General features: G+C 37.6%; 1 protein-coding gene across 3 annotated transcripts in view; it reads right to left on the bottom strand.

The window, feature by feature from the left end:
* Window positions 1-6,179, bottom strand: part of LOC148673370 (E3 ubiquitin-protein ligase RNF180-like) — a 45,373-nt gene extending 39,194 nt beyond the window's left edge. For 2 of the 3 annotated variants that reach the window (XM_088629768.1, XM_088629766.1), the window contains exons 1-4: window positions 6,087-6,179; window positions 2,987-3,089; window positions 2,136-2,231; window positions 1,184-1,276 (exon numbers count right to left, since the gene is read on the bottom strand). In XM_088629768.1, the coding sequence (XP_088485894.1) occupies window positions 1,184-1,276; window positions 2,136-2,213 (171 nt within the window). In that variant the 5' untranslated portion in view covers window positions 2,214-2,231; window positions 2,987-3,089; window positions 6,087-6,179. The remainder of the gene's footprint in view (window positions 1-1,183; window positions 1,277-2,135; window positions 2,232-2,986; window positions 3,090-6,086) is intronic. The other variant, XM_088629767.1, reaches the window with a different exon arrangement.
* Between the last annotated feature and the right edge of the window lie 10,832 nt (window positions 6,180-17,011).

The raw sequence follows: 17,011 nt of genomic DNA, 5'->3' as shown, positions 1-17,011 counted from the left end.
GGTTTTCCTCTAAGGGCTCCAGTTCCTTCTAATAGCTCAAAGCCATACTTGTAGGTTATCTGGCTTCTGGGAAAACTTGACCGAGGTGTGAGTGCGTGTTTGTGTCTGTGTGTTCCCTACAATGGACTGAGCTTCTGTCCAAGGAGTACTCAGCTTTGAACATGTTGCTTGCTGAGATAGATTCTGGCTCCCCTACAACCCTGAACTGAATGAAGTATAGAGTGCAAAAATAATAATAATAATAATAATAATAATAATAATAATAATAATAATAATAATAATAAAAACTGTAATTTGACCAGTGCTTTGTTCCGTTTATACAGTACAGTGGGTTCAATATAGTGAAGCAAGTGAAGTTCCTTGCTCAAAGGTATAGCAACAGTGCCCTACAGTACATGGGATTTGATTCGACAAACGTTCCGGCTGTTCACAAGTGACCAACATAACAGATCAAAGATTACAAACAGAATACACATACAGTATGACACAAAGAGAGACAAGACACCGGTTCCATATGTTTTGTTCTTCTTCACTGAAATCCTTGTACAACTAAAAATTAGAAAATAAAAATAGGAATAGTCATTCATGTTTCATTTTAGTGAAGAAAATATTTCTTAAGTGTTTGTTTGTTTTTATGTTTGACATCACTATTTTTACTACACACCCACCCACTGTGGAATCGTCAGTTATTTAGGATTGGGCTTCCCGGCAACAACTCCGGTTCCAATATAGGAAGAATGAGGATCTGCAGACATTCCCCACCAAATTGCCCATCAGTCAGTTTCTTGCAATGTTGCAAGCTCAGCAGTGCCTTCCAGGGCAGTCAGCAATAACTACAGGAGCGGCACATCTCTCACTGTCATCACTGCAAGGCTGCCTGTACTCAACAAGTCAAGTTGCAAGAGTCACTGCTTTGCCAAAACACTCGTGTGACAAAGGCAGCACTCAATTAACCACTGCAACTTAAGGAATCCCAGTCACAGTCACAGTACACAGTACCCTGGCTCAAATGAGTGAAGTCTGGGCCATACAGTCTTAAAATGGGAAAAGGGAAGATAAGGGGAAGATATTTTTATTGTTCCTTTCACTTTGCTTGCCAAAAAAAAAAGATCATGTTTATAAAATTAACCAAGAATACCTAAGCATTTGAAGTTCATATTCTAGTTACAAATGACATACTTACATCTTCTATGCATGCTTGTATCCAGTCAGGCAGAGCTTCAACATTGACATGCCAAATGTTGCACTGTGTTAGATCGTCATCACTGGCATTGATCTACAGTAGTCATAGATAAAATCAAATTACAAACCTTTTAAATTAACCAACAAATGCATCTGACACATCTAACTCTTATTGTTCTCTTGAAAGACATTTACTTTATGCTAGACATTGTGAGATGACTGGGTTTTTTTTATTTGGTGAATGGAAGTGTTTTTTGCTAGTTTATTATTTATTATTTACTAGAAACCACATGTAAACAGATGCGTGTTCATTCAGTCTGAGACAGAAAGTAAAGACATGCTACATTGGTTTGAAAAATGAAAGTAATGGCTTGCTGCCTCCCCAGAGAAAGGAGCCTAAACTGACAAATGCAGGAAAAAAAAGAGAAAGAAAATGCACTGAAGTAATTATATGTGAAGACACAATTATAGGGCACATGAAAAGTATGGAACGGTCTCATTTCCTGCCTGGTGGATAACTTTCTTTTTTTATTAAAACACCATTAAGCAGTAAAAATCTTACTAGAACTAAAAATGTTCCCTTCAAACTTTTGCAAAACAAACTTCCATCCCTTATCATACAAGTGGTCATTCCTGGTAAGGGACGCAACAGCTTCAGTCTATTCTGGAACCAAGAGACACCAGCCCGTCCAAGGGCACACACATGCATACACATATACACAGGAAGAAATTACAGGCTCCAGTATGGAATTAGCCAGAATGTCTTACTAAGGTGAGAGAAAACTGCCACAACAAACCTAAGACCCAGAATCTGTGAGCCAGCAGGACTAACTACCATAGCAGCATGCTGGCCCTTTATTGAAATTTTCTTAGTAGTTATAAAATAAATGTGTGTGGTTCAAGTCAACACCTCCCTAGGTACTACAAGACATGATGTGCAGAAAAAACAATACCTTCAGAAGAAGGCTGGTTGAACCTAGAATGCATTTTCGACACCTCCTGCATCGCAGCACAGCAGCTCTCCTTTCCATTTAAGGGCAAATCCAAATCTACAGGATGTCAATGATAAACAAAAACGTGATGGTGACTTTCAGTCAGTTTTAGTAAGATTCATATTTTAAGGGGGAGAAACAGAAAATTTTCCTGTCATTGCAAAGTTATGGAGGAATGTGAGAACATGACCAAATGAAACGAGAGTAGCCATGCCTTCTAAAACAGAGGTTTTCGACATTTTCTAAAAGTTATCTCCTTCCTGTCCAAAAGTGTCAGATCAAGTGCTACACTTTCCAGCTGTGCTGTGGACCGTCACAATGAACTGGTACTTAAAACTTCCAGTTTAGGCCAATTTTATAATTGCTCATTTTTCTTTGACAAAATTATTAAAATTTGTGTATACTGTAAGGATTTATCATATTAGCCAACAGCATTATCCTATTTTTTAACTCAAATTTTCTCTAATCAAAGAAGAAAACAGTATTAAAAAAAAACCTTCTCCCCAAATACAGCAAACAAATACTTACTAATATTAGAATACAACTGTGGATTCATTGTTTTAAGATGAACTTTAGGAAAATTAAACACATTTTTAAAGCATAAACTATTTCAGAATCTATGTTGCATAAAAGCAGTATTAACTTAATATGCTGGCTGATTATTAAAGCTTATAAATGTCCACTTCAAGAGGAATGATCAAAGAAAGGTTTCCTAAGAAACCCAGAATCAGTTGCCTGAATGACTACCGCCCCGTTGCACTCACATCGGTTATCATGAAGTGGTTTGAGCGGCTGGTCCAAGCATACATTACCTCCTCACTACCTGACACCCTAGATCCACTGCAATTTGCGTATCGCCAGAACAGGTCAACAGAGAATGCTACTGCCACTGCCCTCCATACTGCCCTCTCACACCTGGATAAGAAAGGAACATATGTGAAAATTATGTTTGTTGATAACAGCTCAGCATTCAATACCATAGTGCCCTCAAAGACAAGCTCCAGGACCTGGGACTGAACACCTCCCTCTGTAACCGGATCCTGGACTTCTTGACGGAACATCCGCAGGTGGTGAGGGTGGGCACCAACATATCCTCTACCCTGACTCTAAACACTGGAGCCCCCCAAGGCTGTGTGCTTAGTCCTGTCCTCTACTCCTCATTTACCCATGATTGTGTCACCTGGCATAACTCAAACTCCATCATTAAGGGTGCAGATGATACAAAAGTCATTGGCCTGATCACAGATGATGAAGAGTCTGCGTACAGGGAGGAGGATGAAACCCTGGCAGCACGGTGCCAGGAGAACAACCTCTCTCTGAACATCAGTAAGACTAAGGAGATGATTGTGGATTATAGGAAACACCAGGGAAGAGATCACATACCTATTTATATCAATGGGACTGCAGTGGAGAGGGTCAGCAGTTTTAAGATCCTGGGAGTTAACATCACAGAGGACTTAACCTTGACCCACCACACCAACACCGTGGTCAAAAGCACGCCAGCGCCTGTTCTTTCTCGGTAGGCTTTCTCGGTTCGGGATGCCATCATATATCCAAGACAGCTCAAAGAGGGGCACTATTGAGAGCATCCTGACCTGTTGCATCACTGCCTGGTATGGAAGCTGCTCTGTCCGGGATCGCAAAGTACTGCAGAGGGTGGTGAAGTCAGCGCAGCTCATTACCGGCTGTGAGCTACCAAACATCCAGGATATCTACTCAGTTAGATGTCTTAAGAAGGCCAGGTCCATTCTCAAGGACGCCAGTCATCCCAGTCATAAAGTGTTCTCTCTCCTACCATCTGGTAAATGGTATCGAAGCATTCGGTCAAAGTTCAACAGAGTACAGAACAGCTTCTACCTCCAGGCAATAAGACTGCTAAATAGCCAACCTGCAGCTCCTTTAGCAAATCACCCGTATTGGCTACATGGACACACAGTTTTCATTGTATTCGGCATACAGCACTACTTGGACACAATGTATTGCATGCACCCTGGACACATAGCAGCTCTGTTTATATTGAGTTTTGTCTGAGTTTATTTTATTCAATTTCTATTACATTATTATCTATTATTATGTAACCTTATTTTGTCATTTTAATTTAGTGATTTTTATCCCCCCCCGATGAGCTCATTAAAAAAACATTTAATTGCCAGCAACTACTGCTACATGCTGTATTCTTATGCATTTGATTAATAAACCTTGATTGATTGATTGATTGATTGATTGATTGATTGATTGAAAGCTTTGCAATCTTTGTTAACACAATTAGTCATTGGGCTTCTTAAAGCAAACAACACACTTGGACATACAGTAGCTTCATGTTCATAACCCATGCCTGTAAAACAAGCAACAGTGTACTTCTAACTTTCTAGGTCTTTCACTTTCCTCTGAGTCCTTCTGTGTTTTCCTCCCCTTTTCTTTTCCAAATGATAATTTATCAATTTTTGGATAATCAGCCTTTAAACATCGCTAAAACATCTTAATGTGAAATGTTGTGAAAACAAGATCTTAATGTGAATCACACCAAAATGCCACTTTAGTTTTTCCCACATTTTATGTCAGGTCATGTCACGCATCTTCTCATACACCTCCGGGATCCTAGCTCTTCCTGTGTTATTCCCCGCAAGGGGACATCAGGACAGTCTTTGGTTTAGGTTGTTCTACTAAATTGTTTTGGCTTTACAGTTCTATGTACAGTGTATACAAAATATACGATGTACAATTCAGTTAGCTTAAGTACAATTCATTGAAAATTAGGCTGTGCCAAATCATTTCTTGAATGCATCTAATGCAGTGATACAGTGATTTTATGAGTAAGCTGCTCTTGTAGGTTGCCTGGTTTTGCATACATGCCTAAGGAACTGTCTACAAAGCTGTCAGCAAATCCTTGATGCAAATGTTACATTGAAAAGTCTGTCTTTTTATTGTTAGTTTATTACTTGTGTTAGTCAATGAAAATATCCTAGTTAGTAGTCTATGAGTAACCTACTGTACATTTTTTTAAGGAGTCCTTGAACTAGCCCGGGCCAAAATTTTACATTGTTCTTTGACACTTCATCCTTTACTATGCTCGCATTATTTCAACCTGTAGCACCTTATTAATTTCCTCTTCATGAACAACTGTGGAAAAGTGCACCTTTACACACCTTTCTTAGCTTTAATTCCAAAATTGCGTACTTTACTACCTTTGAAATAATCACTTCCTTTCTTCAAATACTGTATTATTTTCACACCACTAGTATTTCACAGTCGTTTATTTGTACATGTGGATTGTACTGTGCCTTTGCATCCTAGTAATGTGTTCTGGAATAAGTTTTAAATGAACCACGAACAAATACACAACGATATAAGTTTTACTATGTTCATTTTGGGTACATTGTATACAGTACACGACGTCAAAAGGTTTGACCCTACAAGCAAACTACGCAGCAAGTCGATACTGTACTGTACGTCGCTTCCTTTCGGATGTAGTTTACAAACCGTATGTGACCCGAACAGAACTTAATCAGAGCTGCTGTCTTACAGGAGACTACTGTTCACTGTCTTAAGGCTTCGTTGTAATTTCATGTGGTTTGAATGTCGTCGACAGTCGTGATAAGAGATCAAAATCACAAAATGAAAACTGCTACAACAACTTTTGCTTCTGAAAGTCTTAAAATTAGCATATATTGAATATGTTGCTATTACTGTACAGCAGTTGCCTATATTAATAGATTGTTACGTGAAATACTTTTACAATTATATTGCATGTCGTTTATTATTATTATTAATAATAATAATTTATAGAATTGTACTGTTGTTTCTGAACACTAAACCAATATAAACGTCACTGCAAAAAAATAGCAAGGATTGCAATTACATGATTAAAAAATGATATTATTCAGATGCAATTAGTATTGTCTCTCACATTACCTTCCAAAAGACTCAGAACGTCATTTGAGTACCACCGAGCCTAGCACCGCTTAGGTTCCTGTTAATTTACAGCAAAACTTGCAGAAATGTAGGTGGGAACAAACTATGGCAAGCGAGAGGTACCAAATCTGTGGCGTGAGCGAGAGGAGTAGAGAGAGTGGTACGATTTATTGCTATATCAAAATTAATATATTTTATTAAACAAATGAAGATTTGGGTTAGGGTGTTTGATATAGTGTGAGCAAGAATTTTCTGTACAATATTTACAATAATTTTCTGTACAAAGAAAAACGTGACGAACAACGCTACTCAGTTTCATCCGAATAGGATTTTTCTCATGCTCACGCAAGTTTTCAGCTGTTATCAAAAGCAAGGATGTCCAATCTTTTTTTTATTAAAAGTACAGGTACAGTATGTTGTAAATCAACTTTGCTTTCACTTTTTTTCCATTTAGTAAGGTGTTTAATTGTTTTATTGCACATATTAATCTCACTACATTTCAACTGCAAGACTAACTTGTGAAAAACATGAGAAGCTTTTCTTCTCGTTTTAACTGCTAAAATCATTTTGCGTGCATTCACAAGCATACATGTATTGACGTTTTGTACAGCGTTGACTGTGTATATAACTTTATAATACATCGGGGCAATTGCTCTAACTGTTGCACAACAATTGTTGCGTTCCTACTGTAACTCAAATTTGCTGAGATAAATGGAATTTAAAAAGAACACCCTAAGAATACATTTTGGAATTACCTTTGGCAGCAATTACTACTGTTTATATTTTGGATTTGGTGTGGGTGATGAAGTTTTGTCCCTTTTCCGAGTGGAAAAGTTGCTTTTTTTGTTAGGTATAATTAAGCCACTGCAATTGTGAACCCTCGCCATAAATTTTCAATTGGTTTCAAGTCAGACGTTTGACTGGGCCACTTGAGTGGTCTGACTCTCTTTTTGCCAGTGTGTCAAGATCACAATGTGTGTCTGCAGTATATCTGCTGTATGAGATTTAAGATTAGTCTTTTTCTGTAAAGGACAGTTTCATGCCTCTCACTCACTCACAGGACAGCTTAGTGTAAGGACTGGGATATTGTATGAACAGTGACTCCTGTCTCAGACACAGAACTTTGCAAATCTTCATAGTCTGAGGTGGCTTCACTATAGTACATGTCCACTCACTAACCAGTTTTCCTGCTCACTGGCCTGCTCAGTTTGTCAGGTGGGCCTGATCTAGATGTTGAATGAGTGGTATGTTCAACAACTTCATTATACTCAAAGAGTTAAGCAACTTTCTCCATTTCTCTGCCTCTCTACCACTTCCCTGATTTGTTTCAAAAGCACCATTGTCCCCAAGATTGATTTATCTTATCTCCATGTGAAATATGACTTAATATTTTAATGCTTCAGGGTTCAGGTGGGCGCCCTTGCCTGCTGCCGCATCAGGTCAGCCCCCCACCGTCAGGGACTCAAACCCAGGCCTCCTGCATCACTCAACAGGGACCCAGCCTGTTGAGCTAAAGAGAGATCTCCCTTCAGCCCAGCGGCTGCAGCCCCTGCTATCACAGGGAAGGGTGGTGACGTGACTGCTCTGGTAAGCCGGCTCTTACACACTCACTGGTGGCCATATGCGTTACAATATTATGAATGATTAAATTCAATATCCATCTTAGGGAATTTAGAGACAAATTTAAGTTAAGCAACTGTACATAGAAACAGAGACCACTACAGTACTTTTTCTTTTACTTTTCAAGCCATTATTTTGCAAATTAACTGATTTAGGTTTGTTGTAGCAAACACACTCACCATTGTCTTGTTTTATATACTGATGTAAAAAAGAAATGCAACACGTCTTCCTCCACACTCTGGCCCTCCCATCTGTGTAGAACAGGCTGAAGAGTGACTCATCAAGAGTACCTGATGTCACTGCTGACAAGTCCATCACAGCCTCTGTCTGGCCCGAGCCAGTCGGGTGTGACGTCTAGGTGGTGTGACAGGTCGCTTTGCTCTAAGGCCAGCAGCATTGAGCCTCGCTGTCCTGTCACTAATGCGGGGGCGTTGTATCTACTGGTAGTTTCAGCAGTAGTATGGGTGGCAGATCTTAAAACGATCTCTGAGATCGAGCAGTCTGATGTGTCGGTCCTGCTCTGGTGTGGTCACTCGAGGGCGACCGGATCTTGGACGGTCATCTGTCCTGCCGGTCTGCTGAAACCTTCTCTGCAGTCGGGACACAGTGGAGTGGCTTACGGCATAGTGTTTGGCAATGCTGGCACATGACATGCCTGCATGCAGCATGCTAATGGCCCTCTCCCTTGGTTCTGGCGACATTCGAGGCATTATGGAATGCACAGAAAACTGACTAAGTGTGGCCTTTTTCTTGCAGAGACCTTAGCTTTGAATTGAGGCCTTTTTAAAGGTGACCCGATCAGACATTGTTCCTATCACGATTGTAGTCCCTCCCCCTTAAGAGCGCTCTGGCTCTTTCACTTCTGACTTGATTTTGTGCACCTGCCCCCTGCTCCAGCCTCCTATCCTGCCCACCTTAAATGCCAGACGCTCACTCTGTTCCGGGCTCTGCATTGGTTCCTGTACCAGGCGAGTCCGGGACCTGTAGCGTCTGGTCCCATCCCCCCCTTTTTCCCCCCCGACCCTCCACCGGATCCCACTCCGGTTCTTATACCCGTTTGTCTTTGTCTCTGATGGACCTCCCGGCTCTGGACATTTGCCACGTCTTGGATTTCCCTTTGGACTCCCTTTTAGATTGTTTGCCCCGGATTCACTCCCCAGAACACCTGCACACCTTGGACACGCCCCCTGTTTTAATTCCCGACTCCCGCATGCTTTTTTCCCCAGTGTTTCTTCACTCTACCCCGGATTGTGTCGTCTGCATAGGGTCCTGAAAGAACGCTTTCATTACAGTTCCACCTGGACCTCGTTGGGTAAAAGTGCACCTAATGAGCTTCCGTGTGATTGGCAAATTGCAATGCCTCACTGCACAAGCTGTATTGCTGGTTAGAGGGCTTAAAACAAATTGACAACTTTTTGTGAAAGTACAGTACATAAGCTATAACTATAGTATTCTCATTCCAGAAATGTTGCGTTTCTTTTTTCCATCAGTATATTTGTTTAAAATATTACTGTAAGCTGAAAATGCTGCATTTTGACTTTGATACAATATATAATTTGTATTGTCCTTCTTTCTCTATTTTTCTAATTATTCTGTGTTACTTTTTATACATCGGATGTCATTCTGTCTGGTAACTACTGTACATAAAATAGCAATTTAATCAAAATATGCTGTTAAAAAGAGTCCTTTAAACTGATTGGTGGAAAATGTACAATGGAACCTAATTAGTGTATCTTTGTGTGTGGAGTTAGGGGTAGACAAGGTTTATCTCCCCAGCCAGTGTATATTTAATTTAGTTTCCACGTTAATATTACTATTATCATCATAATTACATGTTTTTACTTATTGAGATAATTACTTCCATCTTTAAGCTTTTTATAATTTAACCCATATAGGAAATTGGATTTTATGACTTGGATTTTAAAACATTTTTAAAGTCCATTCTTGATCTTTAAAGGAACAGCTCTTCAAAGGAAGCACAGCAAATAAATTCAATTGAAAACAAAGGAATAGTATACAGATTATGTACACTATGTATATATTTAATGCCTTCATCCTATGTGGCCTACAATAAAATGACAGTGAGATATTAGGCCTGCAAACCTACCAACATACCAGAGTGGGATAAATAAAATAGCTTTGTTTATATAATATACTGTAATACAATAACAAAAAAGTCCAAAAGTTAATTAAATATTAGGCTCTAAAAATGTAGCCTATAGTAAATGATCCATAAGGAGTACAAAGAAAAGCTAAAACATACCAATGATACAGTCTGAAAGTAAAGTCTAAGCCTTGAGGACCAAAGCAGATAGGTGAATAACGGATCCATGAATGCTGTTTCAAGGTACATGGTTCCAATACAGCTGTGCAAAGGTGGAGAATGTGCAACACAGAGAGGATGAGAGATTGGATTAGAAACAAGGAGAGTAATGAATAGTGGTAGGTGAGAGCAGGGATCTGAAATCAGTTTTGAACAGACATAGATAGGCATTGAAGAGTGCTCAGAAGCAGAGTGCATGAGAAAAGCCAGGCTGCAAGAATACTAAGTGAGCCGAACACTATATAGAGTTGAAGAGAGTGGGTAACTGATGAAAGCAGACTAGCCTGGTGAGATTTGCTGCTTGTTCAGTCTCTCAGTAAACCAAGATCTTGGACTATAGGTTAAGTGGAGTATTTTTGAAAAAGGGAACAGATCCTTTCAATACTGTTTATTAAATTATGACAAAGAGAACTAGCAAAGAAATATGCTGAGAACAGGAAAGAAAGGGTCCAGAGTAAACATACAGATTAATAAAAAGTAAAAGAAAAACAAAGTATGCCACCAGATCTCTAATACTGAAATAACAACAAAATGTATGTGTTTTTCAAAACATACCATTTTGACTCCTACCTGGCATAACTCCAGCATTGTCATTTTCTGATTTAAATACACTGCAAAGAAGAGTTACTGAGAATTGACCACTTCTTTTTGGTTCTCTTGAGGCAAAAAAGCTTCAGCAACTCAAAATCACTCTCTTGAAGTTACAAGTACCTGGAAATCAGACCTTTCTGGCGACTACTGTATGTTTAAAAAAAATACCTGAAAGAATAAATTAGTTTTTGTCAATATCTGTAAAAAAAACACAACATTATTCTTTTTTCCGGCTTATGTCAAGTTCATCCTTTTCAATTACTTTAAAATCAGTCTGGCAAGATTAATAGAGCTTTTTCTCTAAATTAAGAAATGTAGATTTCGTCTGGAATTGTGATCATCATTATGTTACAAATCAGACCCTTAACATGTCATATTGGTTGCTTTTTCAGGGGCATTATATTATTTCCTACAATAAAATAAGATTGCAGCACCGCAAATGTCATAAACAGCTAAAACTACCTCTTATGTGGGACTGGTTCACTTTATACAGTGTAGAAAGACAGTCACCAGAGAGACATTCTGTGACATACAAGAAAACTTCCTGAAGCCAGTTATTTGAGCACAATTGAGGATTGACATAAAGAGTTCTTTTGTATCATGATCACGCAAGACAACACATTATTCTTGGCATGACTTGGAACTATGAACCTTTCGTACTATCCATACTTACCCTTTCTGAAAGATGTAGCTTGCAGACCAATCAGAAAAAGCTTCTATGTGGGTGATTTTAAAATACGGTACTTATGAATATCAAGTGAGCTATCAGGTTGCTACTTATGCAGTATATTACAGAACAGTGATAATGCAACAACTCTGTAACAGACGTAACATAATATCTTTGTGAAAGCTATTTAAGCACTAGAACCATCATATACTTACTGTACACTTTGATCAGGCATTTTCTGTCTCCTGTGGCAGGTTCAAAACAGTTGGATGTGAAAATGCAATCCAAGTAATGGTGCCAAAGTAATAGATGATGTGCTTTTTGAGCAACTTAAATGAGGTGGAAACAAGGTTTCTGTTGATGCTTGACAGACCAACTGATGGACAAAAAAGTGTCTGTGACCATCATGTTGCCTTGACAACACATTTTACAAGAAAACAGACAGCTTTTATTAAGTAGTGGGAAGAATTATTACTATATCATGATCAGAATTAGAAAGAAATGTTATCTAGAATGAAAGTTTTATAGAACAACCTACTGTACAAACGAACATCTAATTTGTTCTGGCGATAAGTAACTGCCTAAAGCTTAATTTATTGATGTAGGTTTAAATGAATGCAAAACTCAGTGGGTAATCACAAATTACAGTCACATTACCCTTGATGACACTGCTTATTTTCAGCATTGGAAACCAGCTATTGAACTGAAGATTTGTGATTGAAAATTTGCTTTGGTTGTGTTCCTTTATAAAACTGAGCCTAGAGTGATTTCTCTTTTTTCCTCACATGTCTGCCTTTTTGAACTCAATGATCTAGGAATGAATTCAAGGGCCAGTGATAATTTAATCTAGATTAATTGCATGTGTCATTTGCAGAACAGAAACTAGAGATATGGGACAATACAAAAAAAGAGTAAAGAGGGAACAGCAGGTTTGAACAGAAGTTGTGGAAGAAGCAAAGAGAGGAGTAAGATAACGCAAAGAACATGCTTAAGGAAGAAATTGAAGGGTCCTGACACAGATCCTTGAGTGATTCTTGATAAAAGAGATCAGGCTGTCACGGTGACCCTTGATCAGACACAGAACACAGCAAGAGAATTATACAGAAAATTAAGAAAAGTGAGAGGAAAATTGAGTTGTTGACTACATCAAAGACAGCTGTGTCAAAAAAAAAAGATTTGAGACAAAAATTAAAGGGCAGCAAGAAAATAAACCATAGATACAGTAGTTGACAACAGCAAGAAAACTAGTTTCCCAGGGACGTGAAAACAGGAAGCAAAGGCAGCATACTGAGAAAGTCAGAGTACAAAACACAGAGAAGCCAGTGAGGGTTTTGAAGAGAAAAGGGAATAAAGGAACAATGATGTGAAACTGAAACACAGAAGTAAATATTAGAAAATAGAAGCTAATCAAAAGTTTGTAAGAAAGGAGGAGGGAGGCAGGAGCACCCAAACAAGGACATCACAAAGAAGAAATTGTCTGGAATGCCCTTTCTTATCCCATTAATGCATTGCATGAGTTTTGTATTTCATAAACTATAGGATGGCAATATGGTGTGATTACAATTTTAAAAAAATAGCATAAATCCTTCCGAATAGTTATTGCATATGATGAATATGTTGTTTGGTTATATCGTTTTATCGGTGTCCATGCTATAGTGTTGACAAAAAAAAATGGTGAAGAAGATGAAGATTTTTATTGTGCAATAGGAGGAGGAGCAGAATATCCTTCTACATATCTGTTCTTGTATTTTAACTCCTACAGCTTGCTGACATCATGCAGCTTACAGACCTAAGGAGATCTGTGCAGAATAGGCTAAATTATTGTATGGTGTTCTGTTGCACCTACTGTCTGTAGTCCTAACATTTGCTAGTGCTTGAATCTTTCTAAGCAAAAAAAAAGAATGCAGCCATTCTGTTATTGGTTTATTAAATGTGCTCCATATTCACAGGGTTATTTTGAAAAAAAGTTTTTTTTTGGAGAAACTAGTTGTGATGGTAATAGTGAATAGCCAGAAGAGAGGGGTTTACTGTTTACACCTTTACTGTTTTCCAACTCTGTTTATTTGCTTTTAGCTCAGTATAATGATGTTTGATTGCCCTGACCTTTGTCATGATGTTTCTGGAGGTCATGAATGCCAGTTGAATACAGCTTCTTATAAATAATCTAACATTATCATCGAAGTGGTCTCTTCCTCTTGTTAGAGCAGCATAAATTGCTGTTGCCTGTGCAGAGTTAGGAGATAAAAACAGGAAGCAGGCTGGGAGCTGTGAAGACAGAAACAGCGAAGGGCTGAACTAAGGGCAGAAAAAAATCAGCGAAAGTGGTGAGAATGAAGAATGAAGTGGGACAGTTTAGGTGGGTGCTATGCATTGGTGATGTTGGAGAGGAGTCCCCATTACCATTACTTTGAGTGGAGTGTCCAGAAAGGTGCTGTGTAAGTGTAAGGAATTATTATGTATCATTTTAATTGCAGGTGGTAATATAAAGCATTATCTATCATTATACAGTATGTTTTCATCGTAAAGAATTATTTATCACAAACATTCCTTTGCTTTCTTTTTGTGGTGTTCTACACAGGATGCAAGAAATGTGACGGATAATTAAATACATAACTTGGGTGAAAGAGGCAGAAAATATACTGACTTTCCATTACATCTAGGTCACAAATTAGAGCATGTAATCAGAAATAGAATTACTCTGTGTCCCTGAAATTTTCTTGTAGTTTCTTTTCAAATTCATTAAATTTCATATAATTGTATCATTCATGTGTCTGTGTAGACACTTTTTTGTGTAGCAGTTAAAATCAGGGTTGTGTGTCACACTGTGTGTCACAGTTGTGTGGTTAGCATTGTTGCCTCACAGCTCAGGGGCCAGAGGTTCCACGTGTGCTATCTGTGTGGAGTTTTAATGTTCTTCCTGTGTTTGTGTGGTTTTTCTTCAGGTGCTCCGGTTTCCTCCCACAGTCCAAGACATACTGGTAGATCAATTTTCTTCTGGGAAAACTGACCCTGGTGGTGTGCCCTTTGATGGACTGGCATCCTGTCCAGGGAATACTCCACCTTGTGTCCCGCTCCTTACCAAGCCTGAATTGAAAGCAGTGGTAAGAAAATAGATACTGTAGATGGATATTTAAAATGGTAAACAGAAATTAAAGAAAGAAAAAGAAACAAAAATGACAGACAGACTACATGAAGCATGACCCTCCAGCTTAACTCCCTCAAGTTTAAATAATTTAAAATACATATTCTTTCAACACATTTCAAGACATTAATACAATAATTATTTCACTGAGTGTGCATATAAAGAATATATTGTTCAGCTTTCATGAGGAAGAATGGAAATTGTTTTTCAGGTTTCCAAGCTTCTAGATATCAACTACAGAAAGCAGGTTAGTCACTTCAGTAGCTCAATGTCAGAGCACTGATCAGCAGAGAAAGCCATCTTAAAGAGCCAGCCTAATGAGCTGATTGAGAACATGATTGATTGCCTGGTAGAAAGATTGTTGGACAAATTGTCTGGCAGAGATGAGTCAGTTGTAACATTGAGAGGTTCCTTTTTTTATAATTTGTGATAATCTGAAGGATCCTCCAAAGTGTAGTGCAGTCATTATTTGCCAACTGCCATTCCAATGTATTCCTATATTGGACTTTTGCATGTCTAATTACCCATCCATTGCACACACAGACGGAAATGCTACGCTCAATCCAGGGCTAGCTTTCCCAGAAACACGTTACTCTACCAGTTTGTCTATTGATTGTGGGTAGAAACCAGAGTACCCTGAGGAAATCCACATAAATTTGGAGGGAACATACAAACTCCATGCAGACACCAAATAAAGAATTGAACCTTTCGGGCTAAGAACTGTGCCACTGTACCACCCCTGTGTGGTGACTCCTATTCCTAATTAACGTATTTGTCTTTGTTTATTGCTCCTGCGATAAACAAATGTTTACAATAATACCATTTCAATAAGGAGGGCTCATATTATTCGTTCTATTTATAATTGAACTCACACAGCTTATTACTTCAAAGCAGGCACAATGAATCTGAAATATTTGTTAGGTATAAAAGGCAAACGTTCATCTTCATATTGATATACAGTATATACAGTACGTATATGCATATATAGTATTGCTTATACACTGACAGAATTTTCCTTGTACAAAAGCTATTTAACAATGAACTACAAATATGCTGTAGGAAAGAGTGATGTGATCAGCAAACAACTAATTGTTGTTATGAAAACATAGTCTTTGGAATAAGTGTACATAATTTTAAATGCTTATTATAGCAGTATCATGTGTTTACATGTTTATGTTAAGTTTTGTCCTTGTGCTGTAAATATATGATTTTCATGGGTTTTAAATGCCCCTTTGGAACAGAAACATAATTATTAAAGGTTTCAGTTTAAGTGTAAAAGCTTTCAAAAGCAGTTTTCAGATACATTTTGCTACCTTATTGTGTTAAAATGAAATGTTTTTATAAATAAGAATGATGTGGATATTTAAAAAGTGTGTTTGTAAAGGTGCCTTTCACTCACCAAATCACCTTAAAAATTTAATCATGTAAAATCTGTAAGCAAGTGATTCTAAGTTAAGATATATTTTAAATTGACGTCAGATTGTTTCTGTGAGGCTAAACAGGCCATTATAATCAGTTTGAAAGACGTTCTGAGTACAAAACCAGTGATTAGGTATAATTACATTTTTTTTATCCTAGATTAAAATTACATGGTCAGTTTTGAATTATTTCCAGTGATCTTTTAGAAAAGAATACAAATTAGCTGTGTTGCATACTAATATGATGTCTGAAGATGTGAAATCATAAGGATTTTGAAGTATTGTTTTTTGTTTTTATTCCTTTCGCTACGTATTAAAAGACTAAACAAAAAATGAACGTTAAATAATAAAATATGGGAATTAGAAATGCTGTCATGAGATTATTTTTATGAATACTATTGTACATTGCAATGTGTTAAAATATACTGCAGATGTTCTACAGACAAAAAAGAGTAATAGTACTGAACATAACCAATAGACAGGAAAAGAGGTATAGTGAGAATTATACACTATATTAGGTTTATTTGTAATTGAAGTGGGGGATCAGTGGAAATTAAATAGTTAATTTCATGCTTAAAAGTATACACTTAACAGTTGTACAGTATTTGTCATTACAGAGTCATGAAGCCTTCTTCTTACACACCTGAACTTGAATCAAAATGTTATAATAATAATAATAATAATAATAATAATAATAATAATAATAATAATAGTAATAATAAAAATTGCTTACACTTATATAGCGCTTTTCTGGACACTCCACTCAAAGCGCTTTACAGGTAATGGGGACTCCCCTCCACCACCACCAATGTGCAGCATCCACCTTATTTTCTTGTTGCAGTATCCACGTTATTTTCTTGTTGCTATCTTGTTGTATCATAATGAAGGAACTAACTAATTATCCATTATTTGAAGAATAAAAATTAATCTCTTATGCTTTACGGTTGTTGTTTTTTTTATTCTCTGTTGTTGGTGTCACACTTACAGTAGGACTAAAGAATAAATAGATTCCTAAATTGATTAGGACATTTTAGCCAAAGATCAATGCGTTCGGTCACATGGCCCAAACATGGTTGCAAATGGACTTTGCAATAGAAAAACAAGCTTGAATCAAACTCAATGACTATATTGTTAAGAGAACATAAAAATCAGTGTTCTTGTTGA

Source organism: Lepisosteus platostomus, chromosome 4 (assembly GCF_059453375.1).
Source record: "Lepisosteus platostomus isolate fLepPlt1 chromosome 4, fLepPlt1.hap1, whole genome shotgun sequence".
NCBI lineage: Eukaryota > Metazoa > Chordata > Actinopteri > Semionotiformes > Lepisosteidae > Lepisosteus > Lepisosteus platostomus.
The sequence above is the reverse complement of the archived record's forward strand: the minus strand, read 5'-3'. Positions and strand labels throughout refer to the sequence as shown.